This window comes from Pseudorasbora parva, chromosome 15, assembly GCF_024679245.1.
Source record: "Pseudorasbora parva isolate DD20220531a chromosome 15, ASM2467924v1, whole genome shotgun sequence".
In the NCBI taxonomy this organism is placed as follows: Eukaryota; Metazoa; Chordata; class Actinopteri; order Cypriniformes; family Gobionidae; genus Pseudorasbora; species Pseudorasbora parva.
In genome coordinates this window covers 5,594,304-5,606,568 of record NC_090186.1, presented here as the reverse complement: position 1 = coordinate 5,606,568, position 12,265 = coordinate 5,594,304, and the positions used below count along the sequence as shown (strand labels likewise).

The window sequence follows — 12,265 nt, the reverse complement described above, 5'->3', positions numbered from 1 at the left end:
GACATATGAATAAAATATAATTTTTCAACAACAACAACAAAAAAATCCTTTTGTTTCTTATGCTCTAAACAATGTAATGACATGAAAAAATACTACATTTCACAGACTGTGTTTTCCTGGGTCTCCAGAGGCTAACTTAGCCTATACTGATCTCCTGACTTGATTTAGGCTGTGGGATAATAAAAATGTCCATATGGCTAGAGTAAACGAGTAATTACTTCCTCTTTAATATACTTAACTGGGTCATATTAACAGCTGTACTTATATAATTTCAGTCTCATTTTTTCCAAACATTAGGTGTTTCCGATGAGGGAACAAACCACAAGAGTTTGCTGTTTTTATAGCTTGGGATCGGAAATTTTAAATGTGTTTAAAAGAAGTCTCTTATTTCATAAGGCTAAAAAAAATCATGAAATTGAGATTTACACATCATCTGAAAGCTGAATAAATAAGCTTTCCATTGATGTGGTTTGTTATGATAGGACAATAGTTAGCAGATACAACTATTTGAAAATCTGGAATCTGAGGGTGCAAAAAAAATGAGAAAATCGCCTTTAAAGTTGTACAAATGAAGTCCTTAAGCAATGCATATTAGTACTAATAATACATTTTTGATATATTTACGGTAGAATTTTACTATATATTTTCATGGGACATGATCTTTACTTAATATCCGGATGAATTTTGGCATAACAGAAAAATCAGTAATTTTGACCCATTCATGTATTGTTGGTTATTGCCACAAATATACCTGTGAGACTTATGACTGGTTTTGTGGTCCAGGGTGACATTTATCTATTTTAATATATTTTTTCAAAATGAATTTCAAGCAGCCAAATCATGAGAAATCAATCTAATATGCTGATTTGGTGCTAAAAAACCCCACTTCTTATTACCAATGACATTCCCTAATATGGTAACACTTTATTTTACAGTGTCCTTGTTAAATGTACTTACCATAGAAATGACAGTAAATTATGCATAATTGCATGCAACCAACCCCAAATCCTAACCCTATAGGGCTTAGTTTAGGGTTAGTTATTTGTAATTATGTAGAAATTCCTGTTATTACTACAGCAAGTACACATAAGTGTAACAATATCACCTTATAGTAATATTATACTACATTTTTATAATAATATATACATTTTATAACTTGCATACTAATAAAATGTTAACAAATAGTGTCACCCTTAATATTTAGTTTTTTTTTTTTTTTTTTTTTTTTTATGAATAGAAAGGTCAAAATAACAGAATTTGGTTGAAATAGAAAACTTTTGTATTGTAAAGGTCTTTACTTTCAATTTAACTGATGAATTCAATCCATCTTAGCTTAATAAAAGCGTTATTTTTATTTATTTATTTAAATAATCTCACTGACCCCAAACATTTAAACATATTATTTTCAAACTGTGAACAAATGTAAAATAGGCTACATGAAAGAACTCTGCACAATGTCATTAATTTAAGCATGGAATAAGGATATAATCTTTCAAATCAAAAAAAGGATTTTTTATTTACCATTCAGAAATAAATGTACATTTATTTGTGTGTTCTCTACTGCCCTCTATTGGTCAGCGGCTGCAGGACCACTGCATTAGCAGACACTGACTGACGGCACAAAGTACAAGATAAATAGCAAAGAATAGACACACTGATAAAAAGTTCCAATGATTTTCTTTTCTCTTCTCCCAAAGTCATCTAAATGTATCGCAGAAACCATTTCTCACCAAAGTCAGATCTTTCCAGCATCACCTCAGCCTTGTGTCCCTTCACAGGGATTGTCTCAGTCCAGGCTGGAGGCGTTTTCTATGCACTGCTTATTTCCTCAGATTTCCCTCCACCTCCTGGAAGATCTGCTCCTCTAGGCTGGACGTATCATACTCCTTCAGCATGTCGTACTCTCTCCACGGCTCTCCCCACTTCTGAGCATGCTCCATCATCTCAGGGGTCAAACACAGGTCAAAGCGGATCCCCTGGATGTTAAACTTGGGGCGCTCCCAGCGTTTAGACCAAGGCTTTGGCCTCATTTTTACTTTTAACTAAAAGAGAAAGATAGAAACAGATTTTTTGGAGAAAATTGGTGGTTGAACACTGCAGGTGTACAATTTAACATACAGAACGTTACAGGTAAAAACTGGCAGGTCTTACCGGATTGACTGGGACATCTCCAGTGGTCTCATAATGGACAGGCTGCATGTTGAAGTCGAAGGTGCTGTACTCAGATAGAGCATCTCTCAAGTACATGAGATTGTCATCTAGTCTCTTCTCCAGCTTCAACACTTCAATCTTACGTATCCGTGGACTGTACAACTCATAGCATATCTCCACTCCTACGGTGAATAAAAACTAATTACAAATCAATTCATCACAAACATAATGAGGCAAAACAAAAGCCCAGGCTAAACGCATTCTGAATATCCAAATTATACTATACACATTTGTTGTTTTACAAATACTGCACTCATAAAAATGCAACTACTGTTAATTGTTGCATTCAACACTTAAATTTACCAACAAAATGTATATTTCACACAGCAAAGTTAGAATTATTGCAACTCTATTCTACTGCAGTTTGACCTGCATGTACACCGCCATTCCCTCTGTGAAGTTTAAAGGAGTCTCGCTTTCTGTCAGGACCAGCTTTTATGGCAAATGTAAATACTCACGCAACTTGCATATATTTACGGATAAGAATATAATGAGAAAATTTAAGTTACAAAAAAAACAAAGTTACATGCACTCTCATGTTTAGGACAGCTCGGGTCTTGTATCAGCTATGTCCTCCGATATTAGGGACTTTAAGCAACAGCTACTGATGGAACAACAACCAGTAAACTGTTAACGGCCATAGCCAAAAACACAAAACTCACTAAGCAACAATAAAGAGGACGGCGAAATTGATTATTTAAAGGGGGGGTGAAATGCTGTTTCATGCATACTGATCTTTTTACACTGTTAAAGACTTGGATTCCCTTCCTAAACATAGACAAAGTTTCAAAAGTTAAGGTGGACGTTTGATGGGAGTATTTCTTTGTCAAAAATACTACTTCCGGTTAGTCATAAGTTTCGGCAAGTTTTTTGAGATCATGCGTCCCCTTTGACGTTAACGGGGGCGGAATTTCCTTGTATGGGCCGTACGGACAATTCTACCGGAAGAGCGTGAGAGAGAGAGAGGGAGAGAGCGAAAGCAACAGGCTACGCCCATCAAAGCGCTGGCTCGTAGGATGCTGGACAGGTGATGTGCACATAACAATGTCACCAAAAAAGTGCGTTTTTGGTTGCCAGACCAAGACAGTCCTGTACAGATTCCCCAAAAACCCCGCGTTAAGGCAACAGTGGATGTAATTTGCTTTTCCGGATCAGCAACTGAGTTGCGCGAATGTTTATATCTGTTCGCTGCATTTCGGTGCCGACTGTTTCATAAACAAGGCCCAGCTCGACGCCGGATTTTCCCGATCGCCTAATGCTGAAGGATGGAGCAGTCCCAACGATAAAGGTCCCAACGTTAGTACCGCAGGCGGTGAGTGAGACTGCTTCAAATGTCTATGCTCATCAAGTAGCCCAAACATGATCACGTATAGCTAATTGATCAATGGAGCATGCGATGTGTAGTGCGTGTACATTTGTTTAGCTGGCCACTATATGTGTAACTTTATGTTTGTGTATTGTAAAAGCACTCCAAACAACAATACACAAAGAGTGGGGAAATATGTTGAACTAAATAAGCACGCTTCTTCATTCAAATGCGCTACTATTCCGTGTCTTTCTATGTAAACACTTAACCTGCCGTGCAAAACCAGTCCGCTTACTGTCTACACAAACTACGCGTAAACACACAAACACACGTGCACAACTGCACTTCCCACATGTACACCTTCAAAGACAAAAATACGACGATATAATTCAAGTATAAATATGTAAATAACACAAGCCGCTAAGCATATTATATAGTTAGTGTATAACTTGTACCACATAGAGACGTCCTGCTCTAGTCGTTTTTGCTGCTGCTCCTGTTCAACTGCAGCCTCTGGGTCTGATTCCGGATCATAGATGTATGGCTGTATCTGATTAAAAGCCATATTTTTATTTTGAATAAAGTTTTTTTTCCCGCTGTTAGGGATGACACAGCTTTACGACGCACTCGACTCAACACAATAGCAGCAGCGAGCACACGCCATTATTTAGCTCCGCTCACACGATACGCCCCCACCCGCTCGGCTTTTTTCGGAAAGACTCGGAACAGCGCATCTTTCTTATATAATTATAAAAAAAATAAAGACTTTTCGGAGATATGCAGGATGCAATGCTACTCTATAGGTACTCAAGATTGACATGACACTGACTGAAACTGAGTGTTTCACCCCCCCTTTAACACAATACAAAAAAAAGTTAATGATTGATTTTGTCATGAAATTATATACAGATACAATTAAAATATAACATTTACTTATCTAATCTGTCACATAATAATGACAACGGCAAACCTGCTGTTCTCCCGTAGACGGATGCTGTAGAATGTCACGAAGTAACAGTTAAAGTCGCACATGCGTAATAAAGAAAGCTGCTGCCTTTTCCATCAGCAGCTGTTGCCTAAATTCCATATTTTTCAGATGTGTTTTGTCCACAGAAATGTATTATTCAATAATGTAAAATGAAGTGACAGGTGTATATTTTCCAACTAATTAATCAAACTTTCCTTATTGATTTCACTGATTATTTCCTGCAGCCCTACAGAACAGATAATGAAACAAGACTAAGACAGAGTATAGCCGAATTTCCACCAAAATTATCCGGAAAAATTTGTCCCAGGAACTTTTTTCCCCCAGACCTGTTGCTGTCTGCGTTTCCATCACGGCCTAAAGCGTAAAAAATCGAGTCATTTGCTGCTGGATTTCATCTTCCACGTATAAGCTTAATAAATCCTGAACCTTGTCATCACTCCATCTGTCATATTTTTTTTAAATGCAATGATTCTAGTTGATTCAAATAGTAAACGACTTTTACTGCACGCACCGCAACAGACTTTTAAAAATGTCAACCAATCAAAATGAGGTGTAAACTCAACCTCAGCATGTTCAGCTCCCAAGTCAAACCCCGAAAGCTCCTGATCTTTGCTAAAGGACTACCTCGCGAGAAAGGACTTTCTGAGGGGGAAATATTTACCCAGAACATGATTTAGACCCTGGTCCCTGCGGCCGAAACACAGAGTACTACCCCAAAAGTCCCTAGTTCCTGGGGGAAGTTCCTGCGGTGGAAACACGGCTTATGACAGCTCCATTGATGGTGGTAAAAGTAATGGTTATAGGTTTTTTTTTTACCCTGGCCATCGACCACATTCCTAAGTATGAAAGTAGCACCCAATCCTTTTCCAGAGCGCTGAGTGCAGATTCCAACGAAGCGATTCAGGTTCCCGCTCGCGTGAGGATCAGACATGCTCACTGCTAAAATGCTGCCTACATGAAAGGGTAAAGAGAGTATTTAAAGGAGAGGGATGTTTTTCATCTGTAGGTTACATCAAGCCCACATCAACGTAACATTTCTTACCAACGTAAAACTCTGGAATGTTGAGAACTTTTCGTCTCTGGATCATGTCATTCCGTTCTACGGAGAACTTCACAGGGTTTGTGCGCTGGCGAGGAGGGATGAACTCAGGACTTAAAAACCTGCAGACATTTATCACGGAAAACAATGAAACGTGATGCTAACCATCAGGGGTGTGTTTCCTGTACAATGACACAACTCGCTGCTTAAAGGGATAGTTCATCCAAAAATCCCTCAAGTCATCCTAGGGGTATACGACTTTCTTCTCTCAGGTGAATACAACCGGAGTTATATAAAATAAAAAAAGCGTCCTGGCAAATCCAAACTTTATAATGACAGATAATGGAAGTCCAATATTTTAAGTCCATAAAATTGCATCCATCCATTATAAAAGTGCTCCACACGGTTCCTGGGGGAAAAATATATATCTAGCTTATATGGGGGGGAAAGTATAACTGACACGATGTATGATGTAGCATTTTGAACTGCGAGAGGCATTACACTTTTCATAAATTGAATACAGAAGGGGGTCCGCAGTTAGCTAGGTATTTTACTTTATAAAGGTTTAAATACGGATGTTTTTCTAACCAAAACGTATCGATTCACTTCAGAAGGCCTTTATTAACCCCCTGGAGTCGCATGGAGCACTTTTATAATGAATGGATGCACGTTTTTGGGCTTCAAATTTAGGGTTGCCATTATAACGCTTGAATTAGCCAGGACATTTTTTAATATAACTCCAATTGTATTAGTCTTAAAGAAGAAAAGCCACCCTAGGATGGCTCTAGGGTGAATAAATCATAGGGAGATTTTCATTTTTGGGTGAACTATACATTTAATAACATGAAAAATCATCCGTGTATATTAACAAAAAATATTGCAAATGCAAACTATATCTAATGAGTGACAGGTTCCAATACATCTTTTTTAAATACCTGCATGTGGTAAAATTTGTGGTGTAAATTAAATCAATCATATGCACTTATTTAAAAACAGTGTACATACCGTCGCAGAGATGTTTCTTTCTGTGTTTTGTCAATGATAACAGGTTTGGTCGGAGGAGTGAATTTTGGAGGTCCATCAGAAGCCGCAGCATGCCTCATCACAGACGTCGACAACAGTCCTAGGAATAAAATATGCGTTGTGTTTATATACTAATCATTGTAGATGTCAATAATATCTAACTGATTTTTACATGGTACTGTAAACTTTTATTGTGATTATTTACTTGAGCAGGTGATGGTTTTAATGATCGTCACACAAGTTATTACTATCTAACAATGACTTGGTAATGGGGAATATAAAACATACGTTCGTTATAAGTTAAATTTCTTAAAATTCGTAGCAAGCCCATCATTTCTCTCGCTCTCCTTGTGCACGCCGCCATGTTCGACCTCTGACAGATGAGGAGTGTAAACAAGAAGCATTCTGATTGGCTGTCTAACATCAGCAACGATGACTGGCGGAAGAATTCGGAACCGTACGTAAAATATATTAGTAATTATTTTATGTCAAAACTATGGCGTTTTAAACATAAGTGAATAAATATAACACATTTGTAACACTTATAACACTATGTGAATCTAAATAATACAATTTTAAAATGTAAGACTGTCCCACAACGAATTTTTTTGCCCCTTATACATTTTTTACAGTCTATGTATAAAGTATTATCAAATGTTAGTTTAGTGCACTTAATAATAAAACAGTGTCAGTTAAGTTAGGTGCTTATGCCCAACTTTACATCCTCACATGACAAGTTGACGGTTTAAATTAGTCTTTTATACGTTTGAGTGATTATTTATTAATATGCTAATTTATTCTTTCATTTAGGTGACGTACAGTCAGTACTATTTCTATGTATAACCTAAAAAATAAAATAAAAAAAACCTGAACAAACGCATTATTGTTGCGCGCATGCGTACAGAGTGTGCTCCTTGTGGCGGAAGGTTCGTGTTTAACCCACTACTAACAACACGTGTGTGTTGTGCTTCTGCAGTCAGTGGTCAACATCTTCACAGAGTGGGCAAATATTGACCAGAGGACTACTCGAGCAACCGAAAAGTAAGATACTTGTTCACTATTTTGAAGCAGAAAGTAATAACAATAACACATGTTTTTGTTAGCTAAATTACAATTACACTGCTTATAAGTTAACTGGCTCTCGTATAATAGGCACCGAAAAGTTTGTAAATAATATCAGGCTGTTAGTATGTATCAACAATAACTTACTGTTGAATCAGCAGGTATAAAAACACTAATATATGACTAATTGTTGTCAATGCATATAGCCTTTTTAAGTCTAACGTTAGCTCATTAAAATGTAAAGCACTTTTCTTAATTAAATAGGTTACTCCTGTGGTTGACCCCTAAGTTATGTGCAATATTTTGTAAAGTTACCCTATTTGTGTTCATATTTTTCATAATACTGTAAACAGAGCTGGGTAGATTACAAATTGTAATCGGTTACTGATTCCAAATTACATGACAAAAATTGTAGTTAGTAATGTAATCCATTACATTACATATTTAAGGTAATCTAACTACATGGATTACTTTTAGATTAATTTTGACCTAACTTGTTTATCACATTGTTTTGAGTAGAATAATCTTGTACCATATTGATATAAAAATACAAACAAAACAAAAAAATATATATATATTCCATTCTTTGTTATAAACAACATGAAGTGCATTAAATATTACATTACGTCAGGGTTTCCCAGACTGGGGTTTGTGAGTTTTATGAAAAGCTATTAAGTAATTAAATCACAAATATTTTAAAATTGTAATAAATAAGTAAACTAAAAACATTTTTTATTATTCATTTGTCTACAAACAGACATCAGAAGACCGTGAACCTATTATTTATCATTATTTATTTATTTATTTTATTGACCTAATTTTATTTAGGGGTACTTCAAGTAAATATATTGGGTCGAAGAGACCATTTTCAGTTTACTAAATAGTTTGGGAAACCGTGAATTGTATGCAAATATGAAATTTCATGAGTTTGTACATTTGAATGTGTTTGAAAGACAAACGCCTTGCAAAGACATGAATGCATGGTTAAATAACTCACTGAAACTGAGTGATAATTCAAATAATAATTATTGTGTGAATCAGAAGTTGATTAGATATTCAATTTTCAGAAACACTTGTTAAAAAAAGTAAAATTATTTCTGTAAATCCAGTGATGAAACGCTGTGGTCTTCAGTGATTGTCACATGACCGCCTGGTGTGTGTGTGTGTGTGTGTGTGTTTCCACAAATCTGGACAAGATTCTGAACGTATACAGGCAGTGTGCATTTTTAGAAAGGGAAAGATAAAAAAAAGAAGTAGTAGAGAGAATAAATGATTTATGAATATTTGACTGCTATTGTGGAAAAAACATAAAACTCATCTGAATATGAGTATTTTTAAATGTAATATAATTTAACTACAACTAATTCATATTTGGAATCTGATTACATAAACCAGATTAGATTTAATCAGGTACTACCCAGCTCTGACTAAATATGTTCATAACTGTAAAAATGTTTATTCCAACTTAACCTGCATCTTTATACTTATACATATTTTATTCTTTAAATTCATTATTATGTCTCTTGTAGTTGTATTTATATTTATAGACCAGACTGTAAGCTTCATTATCAAGAAAAAACGTTTTGTGAAAGCACTCTTGGCATAAAGCTGATCTTCTGATTCTGATTTCTGACCAAACTGAGATTTTTTTGAATTGCTGATAAATTAAAGGTAGGTTAGGAATTGTGCCCCAGTATCAGAGTGAAATAATTTTATTATTATGGATGCTCTCTCTCTCACACACAGGATCATGCCAGTTGTGCGCTTCTACAGGAGAGAGGCGACCGGGGAGGGCCGGGTCCTAAGAAGGATCGCACAACTGTATCCGGATGTTACTATAACCACAGAGCTTTGCTACAATGTGGAGCTGGATGGTGAGAGAATATAGTCTAGAAATGGTGTCGAGTTTGTGTGGCTCTTTGTCTTGTAATTTCAAAATTATTTATACATCACTTTATTCAACACAGATTGATGTTCTTCAGTTAGGAAACATACTATTTCAGCTGTAAAGCAGCTCTTTATTAATTAAACCGCTTAATTTACTTCAATGACTGTCGCATAGTTCATTAGTAATAACACTTTACAATAAGGTTACATTTTTTAACATCAGTTAACTTTATTAGTTAACACCAACTAACAATGAAAAATATTTATAATGCATTTATTAATCTTAGTTGATATTAAAGGCACAATATGTAAGATTGCTAGATTAAAATATCCATACTAGAACAGTGTTGTATATTTTGTTGACCTGTTTACTTACATTATCCCAAACATTTAATCCTGAGAAACCCTCTATTTTACCCAGTGTTACGGACCGTGTCCATGCGTCGCCTGTCATTGACATCTTTAATATAGTGTGTGTTTTATTAGACAGGCGAGTAACTGTTTGGATCATTTATCAACAGAAAACTGATCATTGTTCTCCAGCTCAACACGTTTAGTCTTATTGTTTGAATCTTGTTTTCTTGATTCACCGCGAGTAACGTTTTTACCTCAGAGACGACATTATTTTATCAAGAGGCTAACCATAATCAGAGAGAGCTTTCGCCATCAAACAATATATGTTTAAATTAATTGCATGTCATTGAGCAACAGTCATTTTATCATCCGGTGTTTATTATTATGATATTCTAATATCAATCTAGATTTAATGCAAAGTGCAAAAAGTCTCTGATAGCAGCCGCTGAGCGAACGCATAGAGTAACGTTATAGCATAACTCTCAACACACTCAAATGTGTTTAGTATGATTGTTTGAAGCGTGTAAAACAGCACTGCGTTCCCTCACACACACAACGAAAAGAGCGGAAGCAGCGATTGCAGCATAAGCAGAATAAAAGCTCAGAGACGGTGTTTGGCTCAGGTCTCTCTCATTAGCATTCGCTCTCAAGGGCTCTCGTGCGTCCTGCTTCATACCACCGTAACGCTAATAAAACTTTAATACATTCACTCATTCATGAACATGATTTCTGCCCGAGTCCGTCGGATTCCTTTCCATCGGCTGTGGAGGTGAAGAGTCAAGACTACAACTCCCATGATCCCACGCTCATTCACGCCGTCATCAAGATACACCTTTGTTTTGAATAAGCGACATCTAGTGCCTATCAAACTTACATACTGTGCCTTTAATTTCAACATTTATTAATACATTATTAAACTTGTTAGCAAAGATTAATATGTACTATAACAAATGTCATAGTCAATGTTAGTTGATGTTGTATTAAATAACATTAACTAACTGGAACTTATTGTAAAGTGTTACCTCGTTTCTATGAATCAAACTCAATTCAGATATAAGCAGCTCTACAGAAGGCAATAGTGTCATTATTCAGTTATGAAACAAATTCCATTTGTCCTTTCTTCATCTGCATCTCTTTCTCTCTCAGGCTCTGACACTTTGGGCGTGGAGCAGAAAGGTATTTTGCGCTGGTTGTTTAGTCCCCCTTATTCTGTCAGTCTGTCAGAGGAGCCCACTCTAAAACCAGCGGATGGGGAAAGACTGGTTGAGATTGGACCCAGGTAACCTCTGCCACTGTTTTATCATGATGTATGGCACTGTACATTTTAATGCAACTGGTATCTTTATATCTTAACCATTGTAGATTGAACTTTTCCACTGCATGGTCCACCAATGCCGTGTCCATCTGCCGAAGTGCGGGTCTGAACCAGGTGACAAGAGTGGAGCTCTCCCGCAGGCATCTCATCAAGGTCAGGAGAATAGCTTTAAATAGCTTTACGTTTCAGTGAGTTTTTCTCACCCCTTTTGATTAAAAGCTCTCTTTTTTTCATCCCCATCTAGCCCCAGGAGGGTCATACTGGAGTAATGAAGGACGGAGAGATGGAGGGACTGATTTGCTGCTTGTATGACAGTATGACCGAATGCGCTTACTCTCAGCCAATCACATCGTTCGCTGTTGATATTCGACCACAGGAAGTGTTTGAGGTGGACATTCTGGGAAAAGGTCGTGCTGCCTTGGAGAAGGCCAATGATGAACTTGGTAAGAGATGTGTTTGTAGTTGAAAGCAAAGAAAACAAACTACAACAGAACCAAGACACATAGACATGAAAAACTTCAAGCACGTGAAATACTACATAAATGTTTGATCAAATGTATACAGTAAAAAACAATGCATAGTCTTTACTGTGTAAATTAAATATACATTTATTCTAATTAAAGTAACAAAGTGATTTCAGTCAAATGCAGAGAGAGATTTTCTCTTTGTTTGATTAGCATTAATAACAACAGCAGGTTCATTTGGATGCTATCACTTTAAGACTAACTGCAGGTATACATTATAGTGCATTTTCTCTCAACAATTTAGTTCACTTAAGACATAAATGACAGAAAGGTGTGCGTATTAAACCGTTCAAGCCCAATTAGGCGGCAAAAAGTACTGAACTCAGTTCAGTTTTTGGGCTCTCTATGAGCGGCGGCTTCATGTCGTGCGTCTCTCAGACGGCGCTGAGAAACAGTCTCTCAGAAAGCGCTCATGTACTAAAAATTAGTTGTCTTTCGCTGCTAATTGCACTTCAATGGTTTAAAATAATCTGTTTTTAAAACAACAATACTTAAAAACCCATGGAAACAATACACGTTCATGACTGCAACACAGAAACGCCACGTGAGCATAACC

At 36.5% G+C, this 12,265-nt stretch overlaps 2 protein-coding genes across 4 annotated transcripts in view; one reads left to right on the top strand and one right to left on the bottom strand.

The window, feature by feature from the left end:
- Positions 1–1,490: 1,490 nt before the first annotated feature.
- Positions 1,491–7,012, bottom strand: mrpl19 (mitochondrial ribosomal protein L19). Of its 2 annotated transcripts, none has more exons than XM_067416882.1 (6): positions 6,856–7,012; positions 6,550–6,667; positions 5,548–5,666; positions 5,322–5,456; positions 2,152–2,333; positions 1,491–2,042 (listed from the first exon to the last, which is right to left on the bottom strand). In XM_067416882.1, the coding sequence occupies exons 1-6, from the start codon at positions 6,989–6,991 to the stop codon at positions 1,821–1,823; spliced, it is 912 nt and encodes a 303-aa protein (XP_067272983.1). In that variant the 5' UTR covers positions 6,992–7,012; the 3' UTR covers positions 1,491–1,820. The 2 variants fall into 2 exon arrangements, with proteins under 2 accessions (XP_067272983.1, XP_067272984.1); XM_067416883.1 differs by having other exon boundaries at positions 6,773–6,922.
- Positions 6,725–12,265, top strand: part of pfas (phosphoribosylformylglycinamidine synthase) — a 35,296-nt gene continuing 29,755 nt past the window's right edge. Inside the window, exons 1-6 of one of the 2 annotated variants that reach the window (XM_067416880.1) lie at positions 6,725–6,742; positions 7,544–7,608; positions 9,376–9,503; positions 11,017–11,149; positions 11,233–11,338; positions 11,430–11,628. In XM_067416880.1, the coding sequence (XP_067272981.1) occupies positions 6,740–6,742; positions 7,544–7,608; positions 9,376–9,503; positions 11,017–11,149; positions 11,233–11,338; positions 11,430–11,628 (634 nt within the window). In that variant the 5' untranslated portion in view covers positions 6,725–6,739. Of the gene's footprint in view, positions 6,743–7,011; positions 7,025–7,543; positions 7,609–9,375; positions 9,504–11,016; positions 11,150–11,232; positions 11,339–11,429; positions 11,629–12,265 lie in introns of those variants that run through there. The other variant, XM_067416881.1, reaches the window with a different exon arrangement.

What these genes read in the sequence shown, in the direction of transcription:
- mrpl19 (XM_067416882.1), bottom strand. Translation starts at nt 6,991, where the DNA reads ATGTTAGACAGCCAATCAGAATGCTTCTTGTTTACACTCCTCATCTGT. An exon ending in CATTCCAGAGTTTTACGTTG is followed by an intron (nt 5,457 to 5,547) that starts GTAAGAAATGTT and finishes CCTTTCATGTAG; the next exon opens with GCAGCATTTTAGCAGTGAGC. An exon ending in GAATGTGGTCGATGGCCAGG is followed by an intron (nt 2,334 to 5,321) that starts GTAAAAAAAAAA and finishes TATTCACCGTAG; the next exon opens with GAGTGGAGATATGCTATGAG.